A 12,573-nucleotide genomic window follows, 5' to 3' on the forward strand; every position below is an offset into this window, starting at 1 on the left:
TATAAATAATATTTTAATTATATATAGTTAGATATTAGAAGTTAGATATAAATTAAAGGTAATAATAGATATATATCAAATATATATATACAGGGTGTCTCAAAAATACATGGCATAACTTCAGGAATGAGTTCCTCATATGTAGACAATAAAAATATTTTATATCAACATAGTTCCGGAAATGATTGGTTTCCGAGTTTTGAAGGTCTGTCTATGACACTTCACCGTTCACATAATCTTATAGTAATTGTTCAAAATGTCCACCTTCTGCCGAATACAGGCCTCACATCGACATCTCATGGACTTGTGAAAATGATGCCAAATTCCTGTCATGTTTCGTATATACCTGCGACAATTCGATTGTGGAGAGTTTTCACATCAGTTACCAGAGTCGAATATATCGATGACTTTAAATGGCCCCACAAGAAGAAATCCAGTGGGTTTAAATCAGGGTGAGCATGGAGGCCAGGCAATTGGTCCACCCCTCTACTTCAGGAGTTGTAGATCTTGGTCCTCTGTCGGCAGCATGAGGTGTAAAGGTCCCATGTTCAAAAAGGTGGCAATGGATACCTTCAACGTTTTCCTGTCTGGACATCTTCATTCTGGAAACCTTTTGTGGTACAAACGACGAGCCTCCAGAGCATTGCTGTCCGCCAAACCGTACATATCCGCTTGCTCCTGATTTGAGTACATGGTCGGAATGGAAAACCACCAGATTCTGTCAGTACCTTGTGATGAACGAAATCACCTGCGGGAGATAAGACATTTCAGTTAATAACTCAGGAACCAAGCATTTCTGGAACTATGCTGATATAAAATATTTTTATTGTCTACATATGAGGAACTCATTCCATGTATTTTTGAGACACCCTGTGTGTGTGTGTGTATATATATATATATATATTTGATATATATCTATTGTTACCTATATTTTATATCTAACTTCTTGCATTACCATATTGACTTTATTACACCCAGGGTGTCCTGAGCTGGATATCATCATTCTTCTCTCTCTCTCTCTCTCTCTCTCTCTCTCTCTCTCTCTCTCTCTCTCGGGTTAATTCATAAATTTTTTTTTGGCTGGTGCAGCATAAGCCTCAGGCTTCCTTGCCCCATATGGCTAATAATAATAATTATTATTATTTCCTCCTATTCTTCAACATGTACTCATATACTGTGACATCATTTGGAGTATCATCCCTAATGTATGTTTCTTTAAAATACAGTAATATAAATGAATTATACCTTAGGGATGATACTTCAAGTGATGTCACAGTATATAAGTACATATTGTTATTTGTACTCATATATTTTTGTCTATAATTGCTCATGTGACATCACATGAGCAATTATAGACAAAAATTATATAATAATTCAAATATAAAACAAACTGTACATAACTTTCTGTAGCAATAGTGTCAACCATATGATAAGAACCACTTATTTACAAAAAGCTAACACCATGGGTGGTGAGGTGGTGTTGGGTTAGTCATAGCTTTTTAACATATAATCCCAAGAAAATGTGTCACTACCAAACTACTCGGGTAAGACTATATGTATAATAAAAATGTAAATCAGATGTCGTGTGACACCACATCTACCTTATACCATGTGAAAAGCATTGTTGCAAATTGCAGAAATTCCTTTAACAGTGTTTGGTTTTATAATTTTTAAAATCTTATAATTTGGTATTAATTGTTGTTGTTGTGCTTTGTAATTTTAATTAATAGCAGTTATATTGCAGATTTTTCATTTTGGTTGGGCCCTACTAATTGGTTTCAGTCCAATAGGAAATTTACAAGTCATATTTTCAGTTTGAGTTGTTTTCTACTTATTGGGTAAATTATATTTAAGACTTATTTTGTGTTATATCTATCTACCTATATACACTGGTGTTCAAAGAAAGTGCATCACCTAGGAATTTCACATTTCTAACCTTTTTTTTGCGATGGTATGTTAGATTAATGACTACCATCACAATAGAAATATAAACAAAAGATATTTATTAATAGTTAAGGCAAAGCTAAGTAATATTTGACAAGTGATCTCAAAATATTCCAAATTGAGCATTTGCAACATTTCTACAACAGTTTTGGTGAAAACGACAATTATGGCTGATATGTTATCAGAAGCCCTCAATTTGCTTCAGTTTTAAATGGAAAACATTATCATTTTAAATGAAAAACAAAGTGAAAAGTTCACCAGGTGCAAACTAATATTTAGTTGAACCTACTCTGGCCGTAATGACAGCAGCACACCATTGAGGCATTGACAAGATCAATTTCTGAAGATAATCAACTGATAGTTCGTGATTACAAACACAAATTATGGCTTCCATGAAGAGTCTTTGGTTTCTTTCTGGCAACTGCAGATTCCACACAATGCCAACAGTTCTCTATAGGATTCAGGTCCAGGCTGTTTCTTGGCTAGCTAAGAGTTGTAATGGACCACTCTTCCAACCATTTTTTCACCTGTAACAAATGTAAACACATTACTGTTGAACCTCTAATGCAGAAACAAAGCTAAAGTAACTATAGAAGAGCCTACTAACACTTTTTTGCCCGATGACAAGGAGCAGAGTCATCCCGAAAGATGCAGTTACTTGGCAGGTTGAAATGTTTTGCAGCAATTTGCCTTCCAATATAGCCAGTATCCACTGGCATTTATGGAACCTTTATAAACTCCAGGTGACCTACTCTGTGATACTAAATGCACCCCCATATCATTTGGCTGGTAGGGAATTTCACTGTAGACACTATACCTTCTGCATGGTATTCTTCACCACGTCTATGGCAAATCGTTTGTCTCTCATCAGAGCCATGCAGGTTGAATTTCTTCTCATCCGAGAAAATAACTGACTTTCACTGCTCGGGGATCCATTTGAATGCTCCTAACACCAAATTAAAATAGCCTTTTTCATTTTTTGGGTGAGGAGGAGCTTCTTCTTAGGACGACAGAGTGCAAATCCATTTTTAAAGAGGTGTCTTTGACTGTTACTGCACTTGCTACCACTCCTGTATGTTTTTCCCATTTTCTTTTCAGCTTAGACGAAGAAGCTTTATGGTTTTCAAGGCATAAGCGCTTCAAAATGCAGTCCTGTTTTGATGTAGAGACTCGTTTCCATTGAGTTCCTTTTTTTCCTATCATTCTTGAGTTTGGAAAGAAATCTACTCACTGTCAACTGATTACAAGACACTCTATAAACAAAATCACCCCAGGGGCTCACATCTGGTGAGTATGGGCTTGGCAAACCCAGGGTCCTGAGCTGGATATCATCATTCTTCTCTTTCTTGGTGATTCCTTTCTACTTCTGACTCTCTCTCTCTCTCTCTCTCTCAGGGTAAATCGGGGAATTTTTTTTTTTTTTGGCTGGTGCAGCATAAGCCTCAGGCTTCCTTGCACCATATGGCTAATAATAATAATAATAATAATAATAATATGATGGGAAGAACATCCTTCCACACGTAAAGTAACATTAGCACTCTTTCTTCGTGGTGTCAACTGCACGTAACTCACCATCCTGACACAAGCAAGGAATGACTGCAACCCTTGCAGAGCATGCTTATATAGCTGAAAGTAACAGCAGATGCAATATTACGTCATCACCTACGCGTGTCAATCTTATCTGATGCAATCTGTAAGAAATATTGCCATATATTTACATTATTCAGACGACAATTACAATTTTAAGGGGTCATGCACTTTCTTTGAACACCAGTGTAGCTCACATAGATGCATCCACAGTTCTCTTGCTGCTAACTGGTCATGACAGAAATGTGTTTTGGAAATTTCCACAGGACCAATGCATCCTTGAAGAAGTGGTTAATGTGGTTCCTGATTTGCTTGCTTGTTTGCAGCAGCAGTTGCATCATTCTTTATGCATGAGACCATTTCACTGTGCTTGCCTATCTATTCTGTATTTTTAAATTATCATTTTTCATTCAGTAGTTTGATTTTTAATTTAGCATTAGCATTAGTAGAGGCATTTGATGCAAGAAAGCAAGCTTATGCAGCATCAGCCAAAAAAAAAAAAACCCACTTCCACTTCACCCCTCTGTTCGTTCAAAATACCTGTCCAGCTGAGCCTTAAACTTATTTAGGCTATCAACCTCCACTACAAGGGATGGAAGTCTGTTCCACCAACCAACCACCCGCTCGCTAAAAGCAAATTTCCCACGTCTATCCTACATCTGTCTTTCCTCAATTTGAATTTATGCCCTCTCAGGTGATTATTCTGAGCGAGAGGAAGAATCCCATCAGCATTGAGCATGCTCAAACCATTCAAGGCTTTATACACCTCTATCAGATCACCTCGCTGGTGCCTAGTCTCCAGACACTGTAATTTGCAAAACTTAAGCCTTTCTTCGTAAGAGCACCCCTTTGTTCCATTCACTATTCTTTTTGCCCTTCTCTGTACTCGTTCCAGCAGCTCTACATCCTTCTTGAAATGAGGCCTCCAGACCTGTATACAGTACTCTAGGTGTGGCCTCACCATTGCCTTATACAAGGGAATAATCACCTCCTTATCCCTGCTAGAAAAATTCCTATATATCATTGACAATACACCATGAGCTACTCTTGCAGCCCGTCTGCACTGCTCAGAGAACTTCATATCTGCCTGCACAACCACCCCCAGGTCCCTTTCATTCTCTACCACTGTCAGTGTAGTACCACAGAGTTGATACGTTGCTCTGGGGTTGCTGTTTCCCATGTGCAGTACTTTACATTTGTCAATGTTAAACTTCATCTGCCACCTCTCAGCCCATCTGCTCAACCTTTCCAGATCCTGTTGCAGCAGCATAGTGTCAGTAGTGTCCTTGACAACCCTGCCTACCTTTGTATCGTCTGCAAACTTCGACATTAAGCTTGATATACCCTCATCAATATCATTTATGAATACAGAAAACAATAATGGACCCAACACTGAGCCCTGAGGGACTCCACTAATAACATTAGTCCACAATGAGCAGTGTCCATTGATTACCACTCTCTGCCTTCTCCCCCTCAGCCACCCCTTTATCCACAGCAGCAATTTGCCTCCAATGCCACACTGCTCCAATTTGTGCAGCAGTCTTCCATGTGCAACAGTATCAAAAGCCTTTCTAAGATCCAAGTATATAATATCAAAGTTATTCCCTGCATCCAGTTCCTTTGTGACTGCATCATAGTATCCAATCAAATTGGTCAGGCAAGACTTCCCCTTAACAAAACCATGTTGTGTCTGAGCTATAGCTGAAGTCTTGTCTAAATGATCCTGCAGTGCTTCTTTAACTAGTGCCTCCATTAATTTTCCTGGAACAGAAGTTAAACTCACAGGTCTATAATTACTTGTGTCAGCCTTTGATCCTCCTTTGTGAATTGGGTTTTACTTTTTTCTGGCTTGAAGGTTGCAGTTGGCACTGCTTCGGCATTACTTGTTGTAATCTGTAATAATTCCTTTAACACGGTGTAATAGTTTTTAATTCTGTAAATCAGTATATAATTAGGAAGGCATACTGAGTTAAAGTCACTAATCATTAACAGACAATTAACATCTAATAAGTATTTTTCAGAGGGGACTCTGACACCAGAAACCACTGTTGCCAGATTAAATATGAACTTAATATTTCATATTCTAAGAGTTACCTCAAATCCAACTTTATAACCTTGATGAATAACTTCTCTGCATCTTGCTTGGAGAGTAGCTCGTTCAGCCTCTTCTAGTTCATACAAACCTGACACATCTAACTGGTTTTCCACTGCCTTTGCTGTTTGTGTAAATTTCTTCCATAATTCTAAGGCTTCATTCTAAAGAGGGACAGAGAGAGAGAGAGAGAGAGAGAGAGAGAGAGAGAGGAGGCAGAGTTATTAATATATAAAAAATTAAACTGCAGAACACTAAGGTATGAAATGAGTCAAAATAGTGGATTTATAAATAGTTTTGATAAACCAAAATCTTTTAATTTTTCAAATATTCAAAACTGAAAAAAATTTATAAGAGAAATTGCTATGCACACTAAGTAAGATCATAACTTATAATAATGACAGAATGCAGAAATTACAAAAATGATGCACAGAAAAATGCCAACTAAAAACGCAACGTTCCTTATAATAAAATTAATTCCTTAAAATGTTTTGGCATATTATATGCAAGTGATATTGGCTGACTGAAATTTATAAAATTTACGAAATAAAATCAAAACAGTTCTAGCTGTGAGCTGGCAAAAAAATGGAAATAAAGAATATTTTAAAACATTCTACATGTGTAGAATGTAGCATCACAACGTTTAAAAAGTTATTATTATTATCTCTCTATACATTAAAAAAGTTTTCCTCCTAGTGATATTTATTCGAGCCAATGGGAGAAGAGGGTGAGGCAATTACTTCACTACAAATGCAATTAATTATTGACAACGGCTTCCATAACGTTCACCAACCTCGTGCACATGCTTCACTATCTAACACTTGATGTTCCATTGTAAAGTTTTTTGTATATTAATGAATATTGTATATTTGTAAATATTTTAGTACTGCTCTTTTGGATGCAACAATATTCCTCATACAGTATGGAACCCGAAGCAAAAGGCCTTTTCCTAAATGACCTATGTAAACACAGGCACATAGTGATATTTATTCAACCTTGAGAATGTCGCACACTACAAATGCACAGGTATATAATTACATTGGTCATTTCCTGACTAGATATTGATCATGTAAAAGCCAGAGGTGTGAGTAGTGTGTTGTGGTAAAACTCCAGATTAGGGATCCCCATCCAACATGGCAGCTAGCAAAACAGTGGGAAAGCAGTGATTGACAAGTTGTAACTCTGCCCAGTCCCCTCCAAGGTTGATAAGCCTAGGGTGCTTTCCCCCACTTGCGCTGTTTTTAGATCGCGAACTCATGTTCCAATTCAAAAACAAAAACAGCTTAGCCCTACCTATGCTAAGCAACCCCCTCCTCAACAACACACAAAACAATCAGAAAGAAAACGCCTCCACAATAATCAAACAATCACAGAACTCGATTGTACAATCATTCCGTTCTACGACCATGCCTATCACCTGTCAATCACTGCCGTCTTTCCTCGCCTTCATCAGTGTACCCAATACTGGAGTTCAGCCATGTGTTGCTTTATGAAGTGTAGTGTTGGGTTGTCATCTGGCTTTTTGCCACAGGGCCCCTGATGGGACTCCACGTTGCCTACCACTAACCTCTGGGAGGTAGCCAGCCAGTCCCAAAATCTCTGGCTGGTCTCTGTCAGGGTCGCCTGAGCTTCCTGACAGAGACCACAAAAAAAAAAAAAAAAAAAAAACAGAGAGAGAGTAGGAAAATGAGGATATAGTTTAGGGGCAGAAAAGAGGGAGACAGGATGAGCCTTGAGGATGACATTGGAGGTATCCTCAGGTGAGATGGAGATGTCTCCATCAGCTGAAAGAGGGGTTGTTATTTTGTTGTTATTTTGGTTTTTAGGAGCATTAGCAACTAAGGCCATATTGTTCCGGGGATATGCGGTGGTTATTCCCTGACCTTTCCGCATCCTCCGTATTTGGTGGTCGTGGGCTCGAACCCTGGTCTAATCAAGAAGCGTGTGCTACGCATTGCCACTCCTGCCCACCTGGCCACGGAGGCGCCCTGAAAGAGGGAAAAGGAGAAGGGAACAAAAGTGACAGTGCAAGGAAGCACTGTGTAGGTCGCCATTTGGCAGGTATGGTCAGGTCCAGGTTATTTTGTTTGAGTCAAGTTCAAATGATGTTTAGATTTTTAGATCCAGTGATCATCCGATTGTTAACAGTTAGTCCTAGACAGGGTTTTCTGCTTCTTGAACAGCTCCTGGGTGAAGCAGGTGAAGGCAATATAGTCTTCTTTGTTTTCCAGTACTTGGTGCTCAAGGTTTTTCTGAAGAAAACACACAAAACAATCAGAAACAAAACGCTTCCACAATAATCAAACAATCACAGAACTCGATCGTACAATCACTCCATTCTACGACCATGCCCATAACCTGTCAATCACCGCCGTCTTTCCTCGCCTTCATCAGTGTACCCTATACTGGAGTTCAGCCATGTGTTGCTTTATAAAGTGTAGTGTTGGGTTGTCATCTGGCTTTTTGCCACAGGGCCCCTATGGCTTTACCAAGATGTAAGGTAAGATGAAGATAGTGTATTCATGTGAGAAGAGTGCATCTTATATCCTTGTAGATATTAATCAGTGCATTTCAACAGATGTGTCTTTTACATAGAAAAGATTTGACTTACTCAGTCACACCTTTACCCATTGCAGAGAAAAGCGTTCGTGGGGATTGGAGAACAAAGTGAGCAGGGGGCAGAGCCCCCTAGTTGTTGTTATTATTATTATTATTATAACATAATCAAAGTAGAATATCACTTTTTAATGTAGCTTAGCTCTCAATTAACTGCTGCAGTTTACATAAATTAATGTGAAGTTCACCAAATGAGCCTTAACAAATATAGCTCCTTTACTAAATTAGTATAATTCTGGTATTTCCATCCCTGAAAACATCTTCATGTATGAATGTAGATGCATAATATTTATTCAGTTTGTTAGCAACTTGAACACAATTATCAAAAGTTTTGCAATATATATTTCGTGGACCAGTGTGGTTCATCCTATTCCTTCTAGTATTAACATAAGCAAAGAATTTCTTCCTACTTCTCTTTGCATTCATAGCTACAGACTTCTTGTAATTGTAGAAGCTACTAAGCTTTTTGTATTACTAAAAGGTTCAGGGGTTTAATTCTAAACCTTGAACAAATATCTCTTAGTAATACAAAAGCTGAATAGCTTCTACAATTACTTTCCTGAACACTTTCTATTTAAAATTTGTAGTTGCTGACATGATCAGCAACTAAAGTGCATTTCCTTTATGAAAACAAAATCCCTTCCCTTTACCCTTTACGGTAGTTTTATCTTTAAATAAATCCAATATTAATATTATGATCACTGGTACCTAGTGGTTCCTTTATCTGAAGACTCTCAATCCATAAAATAATGTAGTTTATTTAATTACATTTCAAGACTGTTTAGCAAAATATATCAGTTCCACCTCTACAACTGCTACTACATGTTGTCACCAATCAGAACAGTTGTGACAATAATAACAAAAAAAAAATAATAAATAATCAAATACAGGCTGGCCTCGATTAACATGATTAATTTGTCCTGCAAGAGCATCGCACGAAACGGAAATGCGTTAATCGAATATAATAATCAATAGGAAAAATGATAATTGGTACTTGACCTTCTGGAATGTCCATAAAGAATTTTAAAAATACCTTTTAAATAACTTTTTAACTGTATACAATGTAAAAGATAATTAAAATAATTATGGAATTAAATGTTTATTGCATAAAACAGCGGTTCCCAAACTGTGTGCCAAGGAATATTTAAAATTTTTGAGGGAAACAAAGAGATACTTGACATCTGTCTGACACCGAGTGAACTACTAGCTCGAGGTAGTTCACAGTTTCAACATTTCTTATTAAGTTGTTTGGACCCAACTACTAAACGGAACTGTCAGGTATTTCTTTTGGTCTGGGTATGCCGTGAAAAAATTACTGAGACACTAAGGGCGCCGTGAACCAAGAAAGTTTGGGAACCTCTGACATAAAATACACAATGAAGAAATGACTGTTGCGGAAATATTTGAACAGTGTTGACTTTCTCTTTTCATCAATCAATTTCTGATAGCTGACAACAATCTTCTCTGTGCCCTGGTGCAATAAATATCGCAGAGAACCTCAAACCTTTTGTTTGAGGTTCTCTGCGATACAAAAGATTTCGTCTAGTTCTTTTACCATTATCTCCTTCACGGTAACATTTTCATCTGACTCATTTAAAAATTTGAATTTTTAAATGCAAGTCTGCATTGACTTTAATAGCGAGAGACAAACAAGTAACACATCTTCTTCCAATGGTTGATGGAACACACTGAGGCGGGCAGTAGGCAAACGTTTGTTCATTGCCCGTCCAACGTGCAGTAAGCTTAACACATGATTCAAATCTTTTTCAACTATCACATAAAAAAAAAAAATCACGTTAACTGTAAATTTGCATGGTGTAAAGTGAAAAGTGGTATAATTTTTTCAAATAGCGGTAACTGAAAAATGCATTAATAGAACTCGTGTTATGCGAGGCCTGGCTGTGATGCAAAAATTCTACTCAAATTGCAAAAAGAATATAAACATCACATGATGGAAACATTGGCCATTAAATGTTTTATATTTCATTATTCTAACACTGAATGTATGTAGTACTAAAGGAGTTCCAGTTATCAGTGTATGCTACTGCAACAAGATCTAGAAAAATTAGGCAGATGGTCTGAGAAATGGCAACTGAAATTTAACATTGACAAATGCAAGGTACTGCACACGGGTAGCAACAATCTCAGAATAACATACCAACTGACTGGTATCACACTCAGAATAGTGAAGAATGAAAAAGACCTGGGGTAATTGTGCTGTCAGATATGAAGTTCTCTGAGCAATGTAGACAGGATGTCATGAACAGCTCATGGGATTTTTCCAGTAGGGATAAGGAGGTAATTATGCAGTTGTATAATAAAGTGATGCCTAGGGTTGGTTGGTTAGTTGATTTGGTGTTTAATGGTGCCTTGGCAGTTGAGGCCATAATGTAGCAAGTCAAAATAAAGCCAATACTAAATATTTTTGGTAGCCTATAAACAGGCTATCACATCAGGAAGGTAAACATGATATACTAAGGTATAAAGTTAAATAGAAAATACAAAAATATAAACTAAAATCTCTGTATATAAATTAATTAAGTGTAGAAAGTTAAAAATGTTAGACATGTTGTCTCTGTCATCTATAATCTAATTGAGTGGAATTGGTTCAGCCAGATTGTTAAAAGACCTAAGGAAATAAGCATTGTGCTTTTCTAAAAATAGAACATTCTATAAAAATATGACTTAAATAAGTGAGAGCAAACATGTGCTCAATATTTTCCTAGGCTGTATTAGTATTTCAATAAACAAGGAGTTATTTTTTATTTCGTCGGAAGGAATTCTTCTTGATCAACTCTCCTTTTGTAAATTATAAAATAATAAAACAATGTTGTTAAATTAATCTAAACATAATTTAAAACTCATAACATGTTCCATACTATCAGTCCACAAGTAATCCAACACCCACAGGATCGGCATGGCACACCCCAACCTGACCCCAGGAATATCAAACTCCCATTGTAACCTCTAGTACTGGAAAACATTTTGTCAAAATCGCAAATCTAAACAGAAGTAAAATATTCTTAAGAGAGATAAAATTTATGATTAAAATCCACTGAAATTTCCTCCCCTTGGAATGGACAAGGGCTCAGTAGGGACGAAGAAGCAATCTGTACCCCATAAAGTTGATAAAGGGGCAGAAGGATGTTAAGCCCTTTAACACACCTTATCTGTAGCTGAGTGGTCAGGAGCGGGAGTGCAGTAGCACACACTGTTTGAGTAGACCGGGGTTCAAGCCCCTGACTGCTGAATACGGTAGATCTGCCAACCCGCACTGGACCAGCGTGGCAGATTATGGTCCATTTCCCTCAGCATGAATTGTTGAGGAGGCTTCCATCCTGCAGTGGGTTGATAATGGCCGCACTTTACCTTTTTTTTTTATTCTAAATAAGACAGTTGAAATAGTGTTACATACCTCACACATAGGTGGGTCATCCGCCTTCAGCAAAAAGAAATGTGTAAATGATTATGACCTATGGAGCCAAGCAAGAACAATTTCCTCTCTTCGGACCTTGCATAGACAGGACTGCCATTGCATGATTACAGGCTTAATGTGATGTAGTTTATTTGTGGCCTGACTGTGCCAAAAATCTTCCATTGGGGATATAGTTTGATGCATATTATTTGCCTGTAGTTTGTATAGGGGACACTGACAGGCAGTGATTATCCAGGGAAATGGCTGATTTAGCAGCGGCATCAGTTAATTCATTTCCCCGGATCCCAATGTGGCGTGTGATCCACATTGGGAATTACTATATTATTCAGCAAGAGAAGGCATCTGCCAGATCCAGGACAGGACAGGACAGGACCAGATAACGGTTATACTACACCAATAATAGAGCCTGTAACATGCTTGATAAGTCACAATATGTAATAACCTTTGTAATTGCTATTTTTCATGTGATCAACGGCTATTTCTATTGCATGCAACTCTGCAGAATAAATGCTAGTTTCTTGTGGAATCTTATTGGATACTGTTTTGTGTGGAAAGACATCAGCAGATCACACATAAGATTCTGACTTCGAGCTGTCTGTATAGACTGGCATGAAGTCAGAATACTGCGTTTGATGTGATGCAAAGACTTGCTGGTAGACAGCTGGTGGTGTAGTAGCCTTCTCCCAGATCTTGAAGGAGAAGTCACAAGTTGGAAGATGGGCATGCCAAGGTAGAAGGAAGGAAAGTTGCCCCGATGACAGGGCAACTTTGTCTACTGTAATGTTTAGTTCATTTAATGAACTAAACATTACATTGGATTTGAATACCAAAAGGTCTGTTGGAAGTCTGGCAGGTGTTGTAGAGATTTTCCCATTGTATCTTGAAAACTGATGTCCAC

At 37.7% G+C, this 12,573-nt stretch overlaps 1 protein-coding gene across 1 annotated transcript in view; it reads right to left on the reverse strand.

Moving 5' to 3' along the window:
- The window catches only part of LOC150081426 (mitogen-activated protein kinase kinase kinase 4-like), a 350,096-nt gene that overhangs the window by 264,125 nt on the left and 73,398 nt on the right, over positions 1-12,573 (reverse strand). The window contains exon 5 of the mRNA XM_090380199.1: positions 5,626-5,787. Within this exon, the coding sequence (XP_090236325.1) occupies positions 5,626-5,787 (162 nt within the window). The remainder of the gene's footprint in view (positions 1-5,625; positions 5,788-12,573) is intronic.

This window comes from Mastigoproctus giganteus, chromosome 8 (assembly GCF_048544385.1).
Source record: "Mastigoproctus giganteus isolate SK-2022 chromosome 8, ASM4854438v1, whole genome shotgun sequence".
In the NCBI taxonomy this organism is placed as follows: Eukaryota; Metazoa; Arthropoda; class Arachnida; order Uropygi; family Thelyphonidae; genus Mastigoproctus; species Mastigoproctus giganteus.